Here is a 22,993-nt window from a genome sequence, read left to right on the forward strand (position 1 = left end):
GATTTAGCTTATCAACACTGGTGAAGAGGCAGCAAACCTGTTAAAGCCCTCACAGTACACAGCAGGATATGGCCCTGGTGGTTTGTGGAACCAAGAAGATTATTGCAGAACTGAATATAGGGATAGAAATGCTATATTCCAGTGGCAGAGTTAGGCCAAAAGATACCTTGCCAAGATTAAATGGATAAACTATGTTGCTAAATTTGTTCTCTGAAAGAAAATGGTAAATTTAGCCAGGCATGGTGGTGCATGCCTTTAATCCCAGCACTTGGGAGGCAGAAGTAAGAGGATCACCGTGGGTTCAAGGCCACCCAGAGACAACATAGTGAATTCCAGGTCAGCCTGAGCTAGCATGAAACCCCACCTCGAAAAACCAAAAAATAAAAAAAAAGTTAAATTCAAAGTGTTTTTTTTTTTTTTTTTAATTCAACTGCATAAGCCAAGTTCATTTGAAAATAAACAATGGACTGTCTTTGAAAGATGCTCTCGGGTGTTTAAAGAACTGCAGTGTGTGTTCTTGTGCTTGGAAGGTTTGAAGCCCAGTAAGGTTGGGATTTGCTGAGATACATTCTAGATAAAGAGTGGCATTTTTTAAACACATAATCCCAGTGATTTTCTTTTAAGTGAAATATGAGAGAAGTAACACGAAGTGATCTGTCTGAACAGTTGTGTAACAGTTGGTCGTCCTGCATACTTGCAGATTTCATATCTTGGACTCCACAAACCAAAGTTAAAAATTGTTCCTTTGTTTGTTTGTATGATTTTAAGGAGGGGAGGAGGGTTCACCTTACTGAAAAGTTATAGACTTTTGTTCCTCAGCACTATTCCCTAATTTGTAGTGTAGCAACGATTTGCATAGCATTCACATTGTATTAGGTGTTGTAAGTAATGGAGACGAGATTTAAAGTATAAGGGAGGACATGTGTGGATTCCGTGCAAATACCACACCACTTTATATAAGGATCTTGTACACTCATGGATTTGGTATCTTCAGGGCTCCTATAACTAACCCCCTCCCCCAGATAGTTAAGGATCAGTCTTTCTCACTAACATCTCTTTTGCCACATATATATTGCTCTTATTACTGAAACAGTGCACAAATAACACCTAGATTCTGTTGAAGGAGACAAAGAAATCAAAATTAACAGCCTTTTTAAAACTTTCTTGAGTTCTATACACTAGAGTGTATGATTTTCAATAATATTTTATTTATTTATTAGAGAGAGGAAGGGAGAGAGAGAGAGAGAGTGAAGACGAGGCAGAGAGAATAGACACACCAGTGCCTCCAGCCACTGCAAATGAACTCCAAACACTTATGCCACTTTGAGCATCTGGCTTACATGGGTACTGGGGAATCAAACCTGTGTCCTTAGGCTTCGCTGGCAAGCGCCTTAACCATTAAACCATCTCTCCAGCCTAATTTTCAAATCTTCACATCAAAACATTCCTCAACTTCTGTAAAAGTGTTTTATATTTTACTTATTTGTTTAAACTATTACAGATTCTCAAAGCATTTTAAAAATGAAGTTTGTTGTTAATATATGAAGCTTATAGATGATTTGTCTCTAGTTTTTAAATTTAGAATTATTTTTGTCACATTTGCTTTATATCCATTGATTTATGAATTTTTCGTTAATGCTTTGTTAAATACAATGCATATATTAATATTTACATCTATTTATGTATAGCTCAAAATTGGCATAACTTTTCATATACTGTATATTTTGAAGCAATATTTTATGTGCATGTTGATCATACTTATGACTATATAGAGTTGATTTGTTTTGCTTCATGGACCCACTTAATATGTGCTTCATTCAAAATGACATTGAATTTTCCAAGATCAAAGATACTGTTACCTGACCAAAGTAGATTTATCACTCAAGAAATAAAAATTGGGGCTGGAGAGATGGTTCAGCGGTTAAGGCACTTGCCTGCAAAGCCCAAGGACCCAGGTTCAACTCCCCAGCACCCACATAAGCCATATAGCTGCACAAGGTGGCCCATGCGTCTGGAATTCATTTGCAATGGCTGGAGGCCCTGGCCCACCCTTTCTCTCTCTCTCTCTGTATCTGCTTTGCTCGCGCTCTCAAATAAATATATATATATAAAAAAAAGAAATAAAAATTGTTGCCAAGGATGTAGGTCAGCAGTGGAATTCTTACCTAGCATGAGCAGACCTCTGGATTCAATAAAAATATTGATATTATAATACAGTTCTCTACTATGCACCTTAAATTCAGATGCCTCCACTCCTTCCAGGATCATTCTTTGTAGCTTTTTGTGTTTATTCAGGATCCGGTGAAAGGTCATGCTTTATATGTTGTTGTCATATGTCTTTCCTTGACGTCTTTACAAGTTTCTTTTTTAAAATGAAAACCAGATATTTATTTCACTTTATTTATTTATTTATTTGACAGAGAAAGAGGGAGAGAGGAGTGGGTGAGCCAGGACCTCCAGTCACTGCAAATGAACTCCAGCCACGTGCACGCCCTTGTGTATCTGGGTCCTGGGGAATTAAACCTGGGTCCTTTGGCTTTGCAGGCAGGCACTCTAACCATTAAGCCATCTCTTCAGCCCTCTTTCCATGTTTCTTGATGTTGGCACTTTACACAAGGGTCTGGACCAGGTGCTTAGTGGACTGTTCCTTAACGTGTGTCTGCATCCTTGTCTCCTTATGTTATGATTCGCTTAAATTCTTTCTGTGAGCTTGCAACGTAACTATGAATCCTCCTCAGTGAGCAATATCAAGGCTTTCTTTTAAATCCTCTCTCCATCCTTCCAATAGTAAAGGTTAGTTGTTTAGATTCCTATAAAAAGTGTAAAACCCCTAGTTCAGCTGCTTTTGCCCAAATTTACTCCTCATCTACTGTCTGAACAGATAACACATGTTCTGCTCTACTTTGTTTCTCTGTCTTTGCTCTTTCCCTTTTCCAAACTATCTTCCAGATGTTTCTGATTATTTTTCCAACATTCAAGCTATATAATAAATATTTTCTGACAGAATAAATTCCAAACTCTTTAACATGGTCTTCTTTGGCATTTAGTTCAATGTTTCCTTTTTAAAAAATGCATTTCGTTTTAAAGTCTTTCTTCTTCCTCTTTCTTTTCATGTTTTTACACTTTTTGTACTTTGTGGGGTTTTTTAAATTGTATTTTTATTTATTCTTTATAAGAGAGAAAGGGATAATGGGCACGCCAGGACCTCTAGCCACTGCAAATGTACTCCAGACACATGTGCCATCATGTGTGTCTGGCTTATGTGGATACTGGGAATAGAACAGAACCTCGGTCCTTAGACTTCAAAGGCAAGCACCTTAACTTCTAAGCCACCTCTCCAGCCCTGTTTTTATTCTTTATTTATATATATACACTTAAGTTTGGTTAACCATCTCCTCTTCTGCCCCACCCTGCCCCCTACCCTTCTTTAACCCTCACACCCTTGGCATTCCCCCTTTGATTTTCATATCACTGAATTGCTACCTTCTCTACCATTCTCTCTTGAAGCCTCATTGCTCCTCCCCACATGGGCCCCTTCTTAGTTTTCTGACATTTACACATGCTCACAATAAAAAGTTGATGGACATCCCAACTGATTCCATTTCTTTGTTTTTGTGAAGAGGGTAACCATTAACATTGGTGAGCAAGCCTCTCTATAGAAGGGTGTGGAGACCTTAGGGTATATTCCTAGACAAAATATAGTTGGGTTATATGGCAGGTATATTTTTAGGCTTTTGAGAAACATCCACACAGATTTCCATAGGGACTGCACCAGTGTACACTTGAACACAGAGTGAATACAGGTTTCTTTTTCTCCACACCCTCACCAGCATGAGTGTTGCTTGTTTTCTTGATATTTTTAAAGTGAAATATATTATCTTTTTTTCAAACAACGAGTCTTCCTTTAGAACTTAAGCACACACTAGATGGTTTTAATATGCATTAAATCTTGTAATTTATTCTGTTACAGATAGTTGCTAGCATTTCTTTGCTCCCTCTAGAGCTTCCTAAACTTAAGCTGTATTTTTATTTGCAAGTAGAGAGAGAGAGAGAGAATGAGTGCACCAGGGCCTCCATCTGCTGCAAATGAACCCTAGGCACATATGCCAGTTTGTGCATCTGGCCTTATGTGGGTACTAGGGAATTGAACCTGAGATGGCAGGCTTGCAGCAAGCTACTTAACCACTGAGCAATTTTTCCAGCCTTGAACTTAAGCTTCTTAAGGACAGCTTCTATTTCTTCCTCATGTTCTTTCTCAATTGATCACTGTCCATGCCACAATCCTGCTAACAAACCTGTTCTCTAAAATAGTGCTTTGGATATCAAACACAACACATTTTTGTGTCAAAACATAGAAGTCCACAGCTTTCAGGCATTAAGTTAATTTCAGTATCTCTTTGCATAACTTGAAAACTACCTATCAGGAGAGGAGTCAGCACTACCATTGTGCACTATAATTTATTAAAGGAGTTCTACACAGTGTGTAAAACATTAAAAGCACTGGGCTCAGGAGATGTATTTGTCATTAAAGTGCTTGTGACACAAGCATAAAGACCCAAGTTAGAATCCCCAGTTCCCACGTAAAATTTGAGGCATAGTGGTATACTTCTCTAATTCTAGTGCTGGAGAGGCCCAGAAAAACAGACCCCTTGGGCTTATTTGCTTGCTGGTCTAACCAAATTAGTGTGCTGCTAGTTTCAGTGAGAAACCTTGGCTCAGAGAATAAGAGCAACTAAGGAAAATCCCATTTAAAAAACAGTGGGGCTGGAGAGATGGCTCAGCAGTTAGGGTACTCACCTGTGAAGTCTAAGGACCCAGGTTCAATTCCCCAGATCCCACATAAGCCAGATGCACATGGTGGCCCATGCATCTGGAGTTTGTTTGCAGTGGCTAGAGACCATGGAGTGCCCATTCTTCCCCCAAATAAGCCCCCCAAATTTAAAAAGAAAACCTTGATGTTGACATCTGGACTCCATGTGCACACACATGTATACACATCCACAACAATATGAACACCCATAGACACATCATACATACCTAAACATACAAAAAGAAAGTGAAAGTAGGTACCCTAAATTATAATAAAAAAACATAATTGGAGCCAAATATAAAGTATTTGATAAATCATTGTGTCATCTACAAAACTAGAGAGAGAGAAAGGCATAAGTACCACAGTAATAACTCACCAAGTTGGAAATGGGTTTAAATCTAAATAATGGTGTGCATATTTGCTCACACATGAAAGGCATTTGCTAGTACAAAGCTAAATTTTTTTGAAAAGAAAATAATCTGTGTATGTTCAGACAAAACCACAGAGGTAAGGATTTTTGTATTTGTTGGGCCTGGGACACATGGGTTATTATTATACAATCTTTATTATATTTTTAATATCTTATTTTTATTTATTTATTAGAGAGAGAGAGGGAATGATGCAAGTAGAGAGAAAGAGAGAGAATGGGCATGCCAGAGCATCCAGCTGCTGCAAATGAACTCTAGACAGATGGACTACCTCATGTGTCTATCTGGCTTATGCAGGTCCTGGGGAATCGAACCTGGGTCCTTTGGCTTTGCAGGCAAGTGCCTTAATCTCTCAGCCATCTCTCCAGTACATATTTTTATTTTAAACAGGTAAGACCACTCAGTATAAGCATTAGAAATGAAGCAAAGGAAATGAGCCAGGTGGGATTTTGTCCCTTCTAGAAAGTCTGAATCTATAGTATAGTTCAGAAGACTTGAAAAGTTTCTAGCTATGGCAAGCCATGCCATTTCTGTTTTCTCAGGTTAAATTGTGTCATCCCTCTTTAATTATTTTCTTCAAGTCATCAGTGATTAATCAAAGAGACTCATTGAAGCATCTTTAAAATGTCTCAGTCATTTCTTTGGCCTAGCTTCAAATAATCCAATAAAATATGGCAAAGAACCTTTCTTTTGGTGCAGTTTTGTGTCATCATTTTGGAGTAGAGTCAAGTTTAAGTATTAATGTTTAAATAATTAACATTTATTACCTTTATAATCTCTCAATCTCTGGCAGTATACTATTTCAGCAGTCAGTGATGGGAGAAAAGAGTTATTTTGGCTTACAGTATTAAAGCAAAACTCAGTGATGGCAGGGGAAAGCATGGCATGAGCAGAGGCTGGACATCATCTCTGCCACAGAAAACAGCAGACAGAGACTGAGTTGAGCTCTGGCAAGAGAGAGCTTATTATACGACCCTAAAGTCCATTCCCAACAACACACCTCCTACAGCAAGGCTCCACCTCCCAAACTGCCACCAGTTAGAGGACCATGCATTCAGAACACATGAGTTTATGGGGGACATCTAATTCAAACCTAAGCCTTGGGGTATGATAGAGATGTCTCATTTTATACTGAGCCCTCCACAGTCACTTATTCTCAGCACTTTGACAAGTTTTAAGTATCGTCATTGCTCACCACCATCTGACAAAAGAATCTGACCAAAGATGAGAGCAACTAATTTATTGCCAAAACACAAATATTTCGAAAGCAATTTGGTAGGCTCAACATACCCATTTTGCCAAACATTATTAGATTCCCTCCTGAGGGCTATGACAACCCCCACCATAGACTTTTGACTCAGTTTTAGGTTGAAGGCACTAATTCCTTCCTGCAGATCGGTTCTCAAATCGAATCAGAGCACTTGGTTACCACCATAAACTGTTAATGGTTGTGTAGCTTGCAGGGTCCACTGATAGGTTAACATGTTAAGTTTTGTTGCTTAACAGCCTTCATAGCAACTTCCAACACTATGATATCTAGAAAGCAGGGAAGAAGCATCCACTCTGTTCCCACTTGATTTCTCAGTGTTCTACAACCAAAGCGGATGGTATCTTCAGAAGTAGGGTCTTACCATCTAGTCCAGGTGGGCAACCAAGAGCAGTGGTAGTAGCCTATATTGTTTGGAGGGCCTCAGGAGACTCCGGACCAGCAGCTCACTGGGAAGTATTATACCCTTATAGCCATGGCACTAGGATTTTCCAAGTGCACACTTTTGTCTAAACATTTTTTTTACATGTGCATGTGTGTGTGTGCATATTCATATATGTATGGCTACCTATATACAGGTACAAGTATGCAGGTGTATGCATGGAAGTCAGAAGTCAATGTCTAGCATCTTTCTGAGTCACTTCCCTCCTTTTTTTTTTTTTTTGACACAGTTTATCACTGAACCTAGAGCTCACTAATCAAACTCTGTAAACTAATGGAGAAAGGGATCCTCCTGTCTCTGGCTCCCCAGCACTTGCACACATTACCACACAGAGCATTATATGTAGAGTCTGGCAATCTGGACAAGAATTGATGTTTGAGCAGCAAGCATTTACTCACTGAGCCACCTCCCCAGGCCTCCAAGTCTACATTCTCAAGCTGGGGAAGTATGCTCAGTGTGCCCTGGCTGCTGTCTTGCTGATCTTGGAGCACACAATCGCACTGACCTCTGGGGGCTTTGCATTTGCTTTTGGCTCTCTCTGGAACACTAACTGGTCCCTCCCATGCCTGCATGTCTCACACCTTCAAGTCCTTAATAGCTTTGCTCAGTTGCATCTTACCAGCAGGGGCTTACAAGACTGCTGTTGCTGAGCATTCTCTCTCACTGTCCCCCGCTGACCCTCAGAGTGTCCATCACTAGTTGGTACAGCTGTGTCACTGACTTTACTCGTGATCTGGGTGTATCTCCATTAGAACAGGAATTTCATGCACACAGGGAATTTGGGCTTATTACCATAACTCCAGAGCAGCTAATCTTACTGTTTATAAATTTTTGAGTTTTGAGGGTGAGAGAAATGGCTCCGTGGGTAAGAGCATTTGCTGTGCAAGCATGAGGGCACGAGACAGCCTGAGTTTGATCTCCAGCATCTACATAAAAAGCTAGGTACATGCCTGTAGCCTAAGTCCTGAGGGAGGTGGAGACAGAAGAATCACTGGGGCCCACTGGTCAGCTCGTATGAACAAAAACAGTAGCTCCATGTTCAGGGAAAGAGACATTGTCTCAATGAAACATGAAGGTAAGTGATAAGGAACGATACCCGACATTCTCCTCTGGCCTCTCTGTTCACGTATGCATAGAACACACACAGCTGAACACATACAATACACAATCAAGCCATTCTACTTATATTATGAACATACAAAAATAAAACCTTGAGTTTTTAAAGGCATTAAAAAACAAATATGGGTCAGGCATGGTGGCACATGCCTTTAATCCCAGCACAGCAGAAGCCTAGGTAGGAGGATCACAGTGAGTTCTAGGCCACCCTGAGACAACATAGTGAGTTCCAGGTCAGCCTGTGCTAGAGTGAGACCCTACCTCAAAAACAAAATGAAACCTGGATGTGGTGGCACACGCCTTTAATCCCAGCACTCGTTAGGCAGAGGTAGGAGGATTGCCATGAGTTCGAGGCCACCCTGAGGCTACATACTGAATTCCAGGTCAGTCTGGGCTAGAGCAAGATCCTACCTCAAAAAACAAAAACAAAACAAACAAAAAAGGGCCTAGTAATTAATATCACAGTAGTGTGTTACATTTTTAAATTTTTGTTAGCATATATTATAAAATTAATGGGTTTCTTTATAATGCTTTATACATATAATGTACTTTGATCATATTCATCACTACCCCATTATTTCTTCTTGTATTTCCAAGTAGTCAGTGGTATTGCTTTATGTTCAGGCATTATTTTGCTTTGTTAACTTTTCTAGTATAATCTGATACAGCAAATATTGGGCACTGAGCATTTCTTTTGTTAGTTGGTTTACTTTTTCACATGCATATATGTGATAAATCTGATTTCAGTTATTACAGAAAAGATGAGCTAAAGCTATCTTGAGAAATCTAGAGGATATTGAAAAAAGAAGAAAACAAGATTACACTTGCTTATGTACAAACTAGAATGCATTAGCTTCTCCAAAAATATTAGAACGGGGTCTGGGATTATGACTCAGTGCTATAGCACATGCTGAGCATACCTGTGTCCCTGAATTCAAACTCAGAGCCTCCATAAATTTTTGAATGGGTACAATATCACTGTCATGAAAGCTTCCATTAAATCAATCTAATTGTACATTTGTACTTGGACAATGTACTTGGACTCTTCTAGATAGGTAATTGTGGGTCTACAAAGATGAACTTGGCTGACATCATTAGCTTTATACTTTGATCCATGCTGTCATTCAGTGACAGGAATGCCAGTCACATCACTGAACTGTACCTGAATCTTAGCGCAGTACAGTGAAGTTCCCAGAGCTTCCAGTTTGATGTAATTAAACTGTCAGAAATATTAGCACCAGTGTTCATGAATGTTTCTGTTGGTTCTGATTTATTCTGCAAGATAAACTGCCACTAAGCTGGACTTACTACCATTAAAATGCCCCATGTTTCCCAGTTCAACTAAATTTGTATTAGTAATGGAAGTAAGACATGTGACACATCTGTATATACTCTGTGCACATGTGTTGTGGAGGCCAGAGAACAGGCTTCCTCTACCATTCTTCTGCCTTGTTTCCATGAGATGCATTCTCGTACTGGCATTTTCCGTCACACTGGCTGATCTGTAAGGCCCAGCAATGCTCCTCTCCACCCAACTCAATACAGAGGTTACAGGCAGAAGCCTAGATTTTAGTGTAGATGCTAAGGATAGAGCCCAGGTCCTCATTCTTGACACAGCAAGTGCTCTTTTACCAAAGTCATGCCCCTCTCTGACCTCATGAAATAAACGCAAATTTTCATTTTTGTAGTTTCTTTTGTGTTGAGGAGACACTGCAAGTGTGTAGTAATAATTTTAGTGCAAAAAAGTTTCACTTTTGTTAAGAGGCCTTAAGAAAAGGTTATCAACCTTATGTTAATTTCTAAATATGTACATAGTTTTCTTCTCTAAAAATAATACAGATTACCACATGGAATTCTTCTGTTACAGGAAGTGGTCCCTAATTATCAAGTGTGAGGATTTTTTGTTAGTTTATGAGCAAGTAATAAATTTATAATGGTTTTAAGATGAAATTGTGGCTCCTTCCTCTAGTACCTCTAGTTTCACAAAAGTAGACCTTGCCATGATTTGTTTTTCTTGACCCTAAGGTGAGGAAGATCTTCTGAGTCCTCCCCAGGACACAAGCACAGGATTAGAGGAAGTGATGGAGCAACTCAACAACTCTTTCCCCAGCTCCCGAGGTAAGTGCCAATGCCAAGAACTGACTTCACTTACTGGGATTATGCCACTCATTTCCAAAGCCAACTAAGGGAGAGGTTTTTGTTTTGCTTTTCCTGTTTTTGAAATACTTTCTATTTTTATTTATTTATTTATTTATTTATTTATTTATTTATTTAAGAGAAGGAGAAAGATAGAGAGAAAGAGAAATAGGCAGATACAGAGAAAGCACACCAGGGCCTGTGCCACTGCAAATGAACTCCAGATGCATGTGCCACTATGTGCCTCTGGTTTACATGAGTACAGGGGAATTGAACCTGGGTGCTTTGGCTTTGTAGGCAAGGGCCTTAACCACTGAGAAATTTCTCCAGCTCTCTATACTTTTGTCTTTATGGAGACCAACATGTCCTAAAAGTGCTATTTTGGGTTCATGATGAGACTTTTAATATGAATTTCTCATTTGGAGTATTTTTTTTAATTTGATAGAACATTATTCTTTATTAAGATACCATGCTAAAAGTTATGAAGGATTTCTGTCAAAACACATTTGGAAAGTAAAATAACTTTAGTTTAATAACTTGTACTACAGAGAAAATTGTGAAAGGAATTGATATCAAAGTCAAAGTAGTGATTTTGAATTCAATTGCCTATGTAATCAGATGCTTCTAGAAATAAGAATCTCACCTGATATTTATAAAGTATTTTATACCCATTGGGGTGAAGAGTTAATTATGAGGTTCTTTTTAGTTTAAGACCAATTATTATGTGACTTTTACAGATGAGAAAATTAATGCTCTGTGCTATCTTTGTGAGGGCCTAGAACATTCAGCAATTGGCAGTGATGGGAATTCTGGTTTATGCTCTGATGTCTCTCGTGTTTAAAAATTGTATCATGCCCCATCATGTAAATACAGGATTAATGAGATCTTCATAGATAAGTATTGTTTGTTTGTTTTTTTTTTTCACTTCCACTGTAGAAACTTTGGTTTTGCAAAGAAAGGTTTTCTTCTTCTTTCCCTCTGTCACCTTGACCTTGATGTTTTGCCTCTTACAAAAGCAGGATTTGAATGCACAGAATTATCTCACTAGACTATATGAGCTTCAGATGTCTTGTTTCATCCTAAGAGATATGGTGATGCTGTTGATTGTTTCTGGGGGCATTTATTCTTGTTTATTGTCCTGACAAAGTCAGAAAGACCACATCCCTTCAACAAATGAATGGTAGAAGTGACTTGTGATCAGATAGAAGGAAAACCTAGGGAAGAAGAAAGGAGAAAGCACAAAGCTTTGTGGCCAGTGATTGGCACCCCTAGTAGGCAGCCTAAGAGGGAAGGGTTGTGGGAAATTCATGTTATTTGTTCCTCTCCATAAGGGCAATGAGGGGGGTGTTTTGAGTAGTGTGTTTTTTCCTATCTTTTTGTTCAGTGTCAGTTAACAATGGCCATTTCCTAGCTATTTGATGTGTGAGGGAATGTTGTGCAGTACACATTAAAAGCAATAATGTTCTGGTAGAGCGTTGCTAAGGAACCATCAAGGGAAGCTAATTTTAAATATCTTCACCAGCCATCTTTTCACTGCTGAGCACCACTGATGTGATATGTTGATTTCACAGATAAAAATCTTACCTGTCTTCCATGCACCCCCACCCCATCCTAATTCTGTTAGGTATCACCCCGTTCTAAATGTTAATGGTTTATAAAGAGAAGACCATATGCAAGCTTAATAGAAATCAAATGATTTTCCCCTTTGTTCCTGTTACTTTGTCCTTTGAGCTCTTAACATTGCCTGCTGTGCATCAGAGGTAGTATTAAGAACAAGGAAAAGAAATGCAAAGGTCCTTGCCTTCAAAGAATTTATGCTCCAGTGAGAATGCAGAATTCCAATGGAATAGTATGATTTCCATAGTGGAGTTAGGGTTAGCTCAAGTAGACATTTCTTCATGGTTCCTTAACTCCACTCCTTAAACCAGTGGCTTGTTTATCTGGTCTATGAGAAGTTAACAGCTGCTCTGTTAGTGGACTGGATATTGTTTGTATATGTAAACAAGAATATATCAGGAAAGAAGCATCAACAAGAATCCTGGCACTTGTCCACTCCAATTAGCTTTAAAATAAAATGCTTTGCACCATCTACTTGCCTCCCCTCTTTAGATCCTTGGAGCTAAACTAAGTGTGTGAGAAGCTGCCTAAAAGACTAGAAATAAATACTTCCACTATGGCGTTTGTAGTTAGCATCCCTGATGTTATGTTTACTTAATAGTGATTTGTTTGTTTGGAACCTTGGGAAACTGTTCAGGCCACCTGGATAGTGGTTGCTTAAACTAGTGCTTATGGAAGAGTACCATCCCCTAAGTGCCTGTGCGAGGGCTCCGAAGTAAGATGTGGAAGCTTTGTCTGATAGGTGCTCCATCGACTTGAATTTCTATTGGCCTGAGGAAAATTGATTCATATTCTTGAATACAAACAAACCAAAAAACACCTAAGAAGAGAGTAAAGTAGCTAATTCATTGTATTTTGCTGGTATTTCTGTGCTGTTATGACTTTGGCTTGTCTTGTCTTGTCTTGTCTCACTGCTTCCTGCTAAATTTGGCATCATGGTTTGAGATGCTTTCTTTATAACTCAAAACTTTTAATTGGGAAAGCATGCTCTCTCTCTCTCTCTCTCTCTGTCTCTCTGTCTCTCTGTCTCTCTGTCTCTCTCTCTCTCTCTCTCTCTCTCTCTGTGTGTGTGTGTGTGTGTGTGTGTGTGTGTGTGTTGGGGCAGAGGAAAGAGAAGACAGACACACAGATAGGGGAAGGGAAAGAGGTGAGTTAGGCAGGAACACCTTCCCAGTTGTTTCATATGTGAAGTTGACATTAATCAGACTCTTTCAAATGGAAGAACTTTAAAAGGTCATCCAAGCATCTTAGACAATCCAAACATTGTCCATCTGTCCAGTTTATTGGGATAAAGATATGAAACAAATTTTATGAATATATATATATATATGTATGTGTGTGTGTCTGTGTGTGTGTGTGTGTGTGTGTGTGTGTGTATGTATACATACATACACACACCTATCCCCACCACATGCATATACCACATACATATGTTTATAATCACATGGGCATACAAATATCATGAACAAATGTTTTATGAAGAAGTACCTTCTGTACTAATATAAGTTGTACCATTTCTGTTTTATTTATACAAAAATAAAGTGTTGATGGCAACCTACCAAAATGAATTTTTGATCCAGTATTTTTAAAAATTCCTATATAATTGGGCTGTCTTCCTTGCCTATGTAAACATATTCCCAACAAATTTAATGTTAATTTTTTTCACCATGGAAATTTCTTCCAAGAACTGGCTAATGTCTTAGAGAAGTTTTTGCTTTATTCTAATTTTTCCATTCATGTCCTTGTAGTATTACCTCCAAAATGAAGTGTGTAGTTATTACAGCTGTTTCAGACAGCTGTTTGAATAACTCAAAAGAGATATCAGAGCCATTGGTTTGGCATTTAGTGGGAATATACTATTAAATACCACCTTGTGGTTTATTCAACAGAGAAAAAAACCTTTAAAATATACTTTTTCATAAATATATAAAGTAAGTAGACACACCAAGTTACTGTGTGCTTTTAATTTACAATATTTTTGCTGTAATTATGACTTAAAGAGTTGGACCTGAAAGTATCAGCTAATCTTGATCTTTCATTCTCAGAGTGCTGAGGTTTCTTGTTCATAGCCATTCAGCAAGTTCAATTACACCTCTGATCTTATCTCAGTGGTCTTGATAAACTGTTATCAAAATTAAGAAAGGTAGCATGCTTCTCCATTCAATGCACACCATCTTGTAAACGGCAGGGGGCCCAAGATGTGGATGTGTGCATTTAGCTTTGTGATTTTATCTTTGCTGATTAATCTCTAGGTATATTTAGTCATTTACAAACACTTGAGGGCTAGTGTCCACTTCCCATTTTCTGTCTAATCTAGTATCTATGTTATCTCTGTAAGTATATGTACAAGTTCAGTTCTCAGGTAATAAAAGTTATTATCTAAGGCATTTTTGAATCTCCATTTTTCGGTAGGAACACTACACGGGTAAAATAAGCAATATTAAATATTCAACTCTTTAAGTAGGTTGCCCATCAGCAGATCATTTAACAGTCTACACATGTCTTTGTATATATACAATATGTACATTAATGAAAGCAATACTTTCCTCTAGTCCGGCATGGAGGTGTCCGCCTTTAATCCCAGCACTGGGGAGGCAGAGGTAGGAGGATTGCTATGAATTTGAGGCCACCTTGAGACAACATAGTGAACTCCAAGTGAGCCTGGACTAGAGCAAGACTTTACCTCAAAAAAAAAAAAAAAAAGTTTTCCTCATGGTGCAGTGTTTGCTTTCCTAAAATGAGATGCAACTTTATATAGATTAATAAAATAACATGATACCAGGATATAAGGATAAGGTCTAGGTGTATAAGACAAAAAAATAGTGACACAGGCAGGCATGGTGGTACACGCCTTTAATCCCAGCACTCAGGAGGCAGAGGTAGGAGGATCGCTGAGAGTTCGAGGCCACCCTGAGACTCTATAGTGAATTCCAGGTCAGCCTGGGCTACAGTGAGAGCCTACCTCGAAAAACCAAAAAAAAAAAAAAAAACCGTGACACTGTTATATGAGGATTTCAACTACCTGTACAGTCTCCTTATTGACTTCTTACACAGAATTTTTATCTCCAATCATTCCATGCCGTCTATGTTTCTCTTACAGCATTGCCTCCCAAATAAGTTCACGTACATCCCCCCCCCACCAGCTGCCAGTCAATTACCAACCTAGCAGCTTTGTAAAACCTAACATCTTTTATTTCGCACACAAGAGAAAGAGGGAGGGAGGGAGAGAGAGAGAGAGAAAACAGGCATCCCAGGGGTTCTAGCCACTGCAAACGAACGTCAGATGCATGTGCCACCTTGTGCATTTGGCTTCCGTGGGTCCTGGGGAATTGAACCTAGGCCCTGCAGGTAAGTGTCCTAACCACGAAGCCATCTCTCCACCCAACCATCGTTTAGAATTCAAATTGTATTTTTTCTTTGTCATTCACCATTTATTCCTTCTTTCTCTTTTAAGACATGATATCATATAACCCATCCTGGTCTTAAATTTAGTAGGTAGCTTATGATCACTTTGATCTTCTGATCCTCTAGCCTCTATCATCAGAATGCTAGAAAGACAAGTTCATACACGAGCACCACCACACTCAGTCTGTATGGCTCTGGTGCTCCATGCATGTTAGATAATATTCTACCAATTCAGCTATATCCCCAGCCCCCTGTGCTTCTTTTATGAAAGAAGGACATAAAGGACAAAGGCAATGCTGAGTATGTAGCTCACTGCTAGAGCACAGCAAGGTCCTGGATTCAATCTCCAGCACCAAGAAAGCAAAAGCAAACAGAAGCATCATGTACCGCTCTCCAACTACCAATCTGTTTCCGCAAAGGATGTGATCAGTTATCCCTTTACACTGGAGACCAGCAGATTACAAACCATGGCCCTGTCTGGCCCCCTATCTGTTTGTTGAAATGAAATTTGATTGCAACACAGCCACACCCATTCATTACATGTTGTCCATTGTCACTTTTTCTATAAGAGCAGAGCAGTTGCAACTGGAGTTGACTAGTTGCTACTGAGACTCTGTGGTTTATAAACCCCAAAATATTTACTGTCTGGTGCTTTGCAAAGAAAAGTTGCCAGGCCCTGTTTCAGACCTTTGTATGCATTCTGACTCATTTCATGTGTATAGTTACAGGCTTCAGTGCTGATCAACTTTAAGCCCAACAAACTATAGTTGTACTTATGTGTACATGTCTATCCATGTTCACCAAAGTGCTTATGTATTCAATATTAAAAGTATAGCCATTTGAATTTTGCTTGACTTACAATGAAACAGAAACCCCAACCCTTAACTTCTTGAAGCCATAAATGAATTAAGAACATTAATGATGCTCCAAAAATAATTCCTTAAATTCATTGAAGTAGTAAATACATCAGTAATCTTGAATTCATACTGCTTCTGGGAACTAGGCTTCTCTAGACCTGACCAAGCCTTTGATTTGGACTTAGAACTGCCCAGGCACACTTTCCTTTCTCTTGATTTCATTTCCTGACAACATACCACATTGCCAGATGGATACCCTAACTGAAGGTCTAAAGAAAATTCTTTCCAAAGAATACATTTGCCAACCAGAAGCAGCTTATTATAAGAAAAGGGTTTACTTCAGTTAACAGTTTCAGGGGAAGTTTCAATAATGACAGGAAAAATGTGGCAATAGAAGACACCTGGTGTCGGATCTTCACATTAACCCAGAGGAAGTAGAAATCAAGTGAACTGGGCTGTAACACATCAAGGCCCACACTAAATAGCACCACCAGTTGGGAATTAAGTATTTAAATACTTGAGTCTATGGAGGGAATTTTATATTCAAACCACCGCAATCTTTATGAAACAAAACATTTAGCTGCCACTTGTATTTATTTATTTTTCAAGAACTTTTTAAAATGTTGCAACCATGTAACTTCTATTTCTCAATGTATAACTATTTATGATACAGTGGAAATATTTGCTTTCAACTCTTTTAAAGGAAAAAGGGAGCTTCTATGTGTAGACTATTAATGAGCATATATTTTGGGATCTAAGTGACCATATAGAATTGAAGAGAAATTGGAGTTAACATGAATGCTGCTGACAGGTCCATTTTACTTAAAATACAACTTCTGGACATGTTCTTAGAACAACTTTCATGTCATTTGCTGAAGTTTTCTGTAATTAGCACTTGATACTGACCTAAATATGGCCCAGTATAGAATTAGTAAAGGTCCATCACCTTAGGTATTCTAGAAATCATAGTCACATTCAGAAAGTAAATCATACAGCATTTTCACAACACCATCCCTCCTAAAGTTCTGTAGTTCAAAAACCTAAATGAAAGTGATAAGCCAGAACAAGGTGCCAGCTCTTGGCATCCAACCTCTACAGAATAACAGTCATGACCAGTTTTCTTATAACACAAAAAAGACTCTCAGCCATGACTTTATCACTTCAGTCCCACCAGCATTTATAAAGTACCAGTGCTATCTAGGTACAAGAGATTGAGAATAGAGTCATGGGTGAGCAACATATGTGCCCTACCTCCAACAAGCCCACAGGGAAAGAGAATTAATCCTGCTGTTAGATAGTAGAACCATGAACTCACTCTCTATCCATCTATCTATCTATCTATCTTTCTATCTACCTACCTACCTACCTACCTACCTACCTACCTATGTCCAAAGGAAAGGGTAAGTAGTTCATCCAAGGCTGTATTTGAGCAATGTTAAATGATGTTCTCCTCCCTGTCTGTCATCTGTTGTGATTCTGCCACTGCTAAAATCCACTATTGAGGAACCAGTGCACATCTTTTTCTCTTCTTCCTGGCTGGAGGAACAACATCCTTACAAGGTCACATTCCATTCATTGTACTCATAAAAACTCTCTATTTGGAAGGAGGAAAAGAGAGAAGGAGGGGAGGGCAGAAAAGTCATATTTGGAAAACCTTTAGATGTGTACTGTAACTCTGAAACCTTAAGCATGAGTTATGAAAGATTTTTTCGCATCTTTATATTTCTTCATTCTAGACAAATATTTATGAAATTGTTTCACGGAGGTGTAGTCTTAGAGCCAATGTGGAAGGTAATCCTGGATAGGATCTTGTATAGCTGTAGCTTTTTTTATGCTCTAAATAATCAAATTTCATATAAAATTGTGTCAGGAGTTGTTACATAGTTAAAATCACATGTTTTGAAAACCAACATTTTACATTTTATGATCCTAGAGATAAAAGACATGTAAGATATCAGAGGGACTTAATTTTCCATGTGATTGTGAATATTATCATAACACATTTTCTCACCAGAGTCTCCTTTCAAAAGTAGACTAAGTGAATATATATTTTAGGGTTCTCTAAAGCAAAGGCAGTGTTTAGCCATTGGTTATACTTGCTTAATTAAGAGGAGGATGTTGAAAGTTCATCCTTGAATCTCCCTCTGGAGCTTGTCTATTAGTTGGACTTAACTCCTCTCTTCAGCTTGTCTTTTTGTTATTGGTATGCTCAGCTTCCACCAGCTACAACAAATTTTTCTAAGAATATAGATTCCAATCCCATCACCTGTACATTTGCGATGCAGACCTTTGACACACAGTCAGCTACTTTCTACATTTTAATGAATTAAATGTCAAGTCAAAAGTGAAGAGAGAGGAGATTATTAAACATTAAGCCTGAGATTCTATAAACACCCTTGAAAATGGTACCCCAGCTTGTCCCAGTTTCCATCCGGTTTGATGTGTACTCTCTATAGATACTATAAATGATGTCTCCTGGGTCATGTGGTTTGTTTACACTGATCTTAAGTGTACATAAAGGTTACTTAACTAGACGTGGGTTTCTTTTTGCTTGTTTGTTTGCTTCTGGGTTTTTGGTTCTTTTTATTTATTTTTTTTAATTTTTGTTCCAGAAGGAAATAAATGAATTACCATCTCAGCATTTGTTTGGTTTAAAAAATGGTATGAAACTGTATATTTATGTGTGTTTTTTTTTTCTTTCTGATATCTCTGCCTATTTCTCTCACTATAATTAAAGGAAGAAATACCCCTGGAAAGCCAATGAGAGAGGTTAGTGAGACTTGGGCTCACAGCCATGGCTTCTGTCTGTCTCATCCTGCTTTCTGTGTCTGGCCTTTGTGTAAGAATTGTGTGTGTGCACGCGCATGTGTATATTACACATTGTATCATCATATGAGGATGGCAGTCACCTCACCACTTGCAGCTCATGAGGAACATTCCTTGATGTCCATTGCCATTGTCATCACCATGATGACGCAAGACCAGGGGTTGGAGGGGTATGCAGAAGTCTTTTAAAAATGGCAATCCTTTCTAGTCCCTAGGTTGGAACCCTGCAGTTCTTCTGTTGCCACCTGCAACATAAACAGAATCTTTAAAGTAAATTTAGCTTTGAACATAATTGATGAGTCAGGATGCTTCCTTTTACTTCCAGGACCTCAGCAGTTTCAACCATTGTCCCTGGGTTTTATTCTTCTGGGGTAACTTCTTTTTGTTTTTGTTTCCTTTTTTCCTGGTTCCTATACTTTTTCATTCCCATTAGAGCAAAGTTCGTGGTTTTTTTTTTGTTTGTTTGTTTGTTTTTCCAAACAGAGAGAGAAGCAGAACAGGCATGCCAGGGCCTCCAGCCACTGCAAACAAACTCCAGATGCATATGTCACTTTGTGCATCTGACTTTACATGGGTACTGGGGAATCAAACCTGAGTTTGCTTTTACAAGCAAGGGCCTTAACTGCTGAGCCATCTCTCCAGCCCTAGAGCTAAGGTTTTTGAGTACATATTGTGTGTCAAGCACTATTCTGTTCCCAGCACTTACATCTTTTTCCATCATGTATTCTTCATGACAAATCTATGAGGTAGGTACTCTTCTGAAACCTCCTTTACAGATAAGGAAACTGAGTTAAGGCATGGGTAAGCAATGTATCCAGAGTGACAGAGCCAGAATTGGACTGCCTGGCTTCAGAGTCCAACCCTAAGCCTTTGTGCTGGACTGCTACTTCAGAAAGGGCCATGAAAAGTTACCTCACCCAGCCTTCCCTTTGAAGATGTTCTTTTTCAATTGGCACTTGGAGTTAAGTAGAAATGTAACCCATTAAGTAAAAAAGAATGGCTGTTGGAATCTTGAAGGTTATTTAAAGCCTCTTTATGGATTGAAATGGGTAGGGCATAGCATTAATACTTAACATGCTTTGGGACTTTACAGTGAACACTGCTTCTTACTCCAGTGGTATTGTGCAAATATTGAATTAACTATGAAGTGATTAATGCATGATAAAGAGCTAAACAGCCCAAGTGGAAAACTGTCCTAACTTAAGATTTTAATGTAAAGGAAAGCAAGAGGCTGGGCAGTTTATCTTATGGGGTGCCAGTGGCATGTGCTGTTCTGGGAACTAGATTGAATAGATAGAAGGTTCTAGCATAAAAAATATCTGGATCCTTAGCAAACAGATATCCTGCAGTGCCACTGATTGATATAAACGTATGAATCACACTGGAGATTCCTCCCAGACCATGCTATGCAAGTCTAATGAATTTAATGGTCTTCAGAGTGTCTACACACATGCTCCCTTCCAAGGATTTGGGCAGTGAGGTCGCAGGGTGGGAACGGTAGCTAGGAGGAGAAATCCAGGAAATTTCAATCGGTGATGTATTGAGTGCTCCTGGCTCATGTTCTTCGTCTGTCTTGGGCTCATTATGATGGTAAGTGTCCCTTACATTTCATTTTTTTCTCTTTTTTGTGAAAAATTGCAACATGGTTTTACGTCCCCTGAACATGTTTCATTTATGAACATTTTTTTCAAAAGGCCAGCACATGTAATTCTATCACAGACCACTACCTGAGATGTATGATAGATAAATATCCACAAGGCAGAGAATCACAATGACTGTTTAAGCCTATGAAAATGCCCTAAATGAAAAACAAAAGGGGGAGAAAACAGATTTTTCTTCATGGTTAAATTATAATAAGGAAAAACTAAGCACATTTCACTGCAGTATGCTGACTTTGCTTTGGCCAAGTGAATGCTAACCATTTATTTGGGAATTGTATTTAAAAAAAATTAGAGTGCCAGATTGCTATTGAGGTCTTGGATCTTCGCCAGAAAGTCTCATTTGCAATCACTGTGGAAAACAACTCCCTTAGGCAGTGGTGGTGTGTAAAAACTAAATGTGTTGCAGTGAATGCCAACTTGGAAAAACATAAAACTTCCCTAATGTCCAATGCATGATGCTTTTGTGTTCAATAATCCTTGCTTAAGAATGGATTAAATCAATACTTTCTATAGACACAGTTTTGCATCAACTTATGCCTGGAGTCTATTGCACTTGTCCGAATACTATTTTTGTACCTCTTGCATTTATAGCAGGAGATTTAAATTGTATCTTAGAAGTTTCTGTCAGGTAAAATGAATGACTTTACTAATGTTCTACTTAACATGCATGGATAATACCTATGTCACAGTATAGTTATATCCCTCCAGTGGATTGAAGTTTAATTCTTTGGGGGCAGTAATTTGTCAAAGAAAAATATTTTTTTTTTCTAGGTCCAGTGAAAACCTTGCATAAAAGAAAATTAGAATCACCATTTTGATTAAATAGGTTTTTACAAATGATGAACCCAAACATATAATGTAGATATGGTAGGCTAACCAAACATTCTTCATTTTTGTAGCAGAAGGAACGATGCAGGCCCTTGGGAACAAAGAGCCATCTTAAACAGCTTACCAAGCCACCTAACATTTCAAGGGAGTGTGTCTGGTACATTAGGAATAATGACCCTCTTTTCTCTGACAGTTTTTTAAATAGCAGATACCCCTTTGTACATAGACCTTCAGACAGTACAGTTTTCCTTATAGTGAGTAAACATCATTGTAAGAACTAGAATCATTACACTACCATATAATCTATCAGCACATTTTAGTTTTCCTATAATTTTAAACACAGGCCATGCCTCCTAGCCTATAGTTTAAAAATGCACATTTTGATTACCAGTTAGTTGACAGGAAATGAGGGGTATTCCTTCTGTTTGTCTTACGATATATTCTGTAACTACCAAGTGGTCAGATGTGTTAATGAAATATACTTAGAATTATATGCAGACACCAGGTTGCAAGGCTATTGGACTTTATTTATACTGGATTGGTAACTACCTGGTAAGATTGCTAGTAATTCAGATTTCAGATTTTTCACTTAGTCCATCCTATTTCAGTTGCATATGAGTAATTTTGTAAATTTCTAGGATTGCTGGTCAGTGACAGAGAAGCTCTGATGATATCAGTTATGTATTTGTACTCTGGAATCTAAGAAACAGCAAGGGGCCCACTGTATCTTCCTGTATTTGTTTTGTTTTTGAGACAGAGTCTTACCATGTAACACACACTTCCCTTGAATTTGACATCATCCTGAGTTTCAAGGATTATAGGTATGCACCACAACAGCTGGCCTTCCTTTGATTTTTAAAACACAGAAAAGCTAAAGATGATTTCAGTTTTTCACTGCAAAACAAGCAGACTCCTTTATCAATAGTACATTTGCTTTGTTAAAAGATTTTATATTTGTTGTCTCAACCAAAATCCCAAGTAATTTTTAAAAAGATAATTAGTCCTCACTGAAACTGTTTGCACTAATAAAACTCAGAGACTTAGTCACCTTACTCTAAATGTCTAAGTGGCATTAAACTTTTAACAAGCTTTGAATTGATCTGGTACCATCATTGTTTTAGTGTCTGCCCATGAATCTTATTCTAATCCTCTCATTAAAAAAAGACAAGTATCTCTTAAACTAAATATTAGAACAGAATACCTATTCGAATCTATCTTACTTTTATTATGATTTTAACAATTATTATTAAAATCTCTAAAGTTGGCACATGACAGTAGTAATAGCCCAGTCCAGTGCTTTAGTCCCAAAGGCAATAGTTGAAGAAAGAAAGGATTTACCAATGTCTAAAAATTGAAAATAGCCTTGCAAAAATATGGGACATGAACAAAAAAGTAATTTTAAATACAACTTAGATTAACTTACTCTACATGTTAATTTTGTTGCAAAATATCCAGGGACATTGAACTCTTGAGTTCCATGCTAGGCCATGCCACGTTATTACCATTGAAAGCCTGTTCTGATAGTTAGCCCTCTTTTTGGAGGAAAGCAAAATTAATTCACAGGATCTCCAAATTTAATGTTGGTCACCTTAGAATTAGG

General features: G+C 38.3%; 1 protein-coding gene across 5 annotated transcripts in view; it reads left to right on the plus strand.

The window, feature by feature from the left end:
- Positions 1-22,993, plus strand: part of Dmd (dystrophin) — a 2,157,654-nt gene that overhangs the window by 2,131,484 nt on the left and 3,177 nt on the right. For 3 of the 5 annotated variants that reach the window (XM_045140973.1, XM_004663692.3, XM_012949913.2), the window contains 2 exons: positions 10,089-10,181; positions 18,816-18,847. In XM_045140973.1, coding sequence (XP_044996908.1) covers positions 10,089-10,181; positions 18,816-18,847 — 125 coding nt within the window. The remainder of the gene's footprint in view (positions 1-10,088; positions 10,182-18,815; positions 18,848-22,993) is intronic. The other 2 variants (XM_004663690.3, XM_004663691.3) reach the window with 1 other exon arrangement.

The sequence above is a fragment of the Jaculus jaculus genome, chromosome X (assembly GCF_020740685.1).
Source record: "Jaculus jaculus isolate mJacJac1 chromosome X, mJacJac1.mat.Y.cur, whole genome shotgun sequence".
Taxonomy (NCBI): domain Eukaryota; kingdom Metazoa; phylum Chordata; class Mammalia; order Rodentia; family Dipodidae; genus Jaculus; species Jaculus jaculus.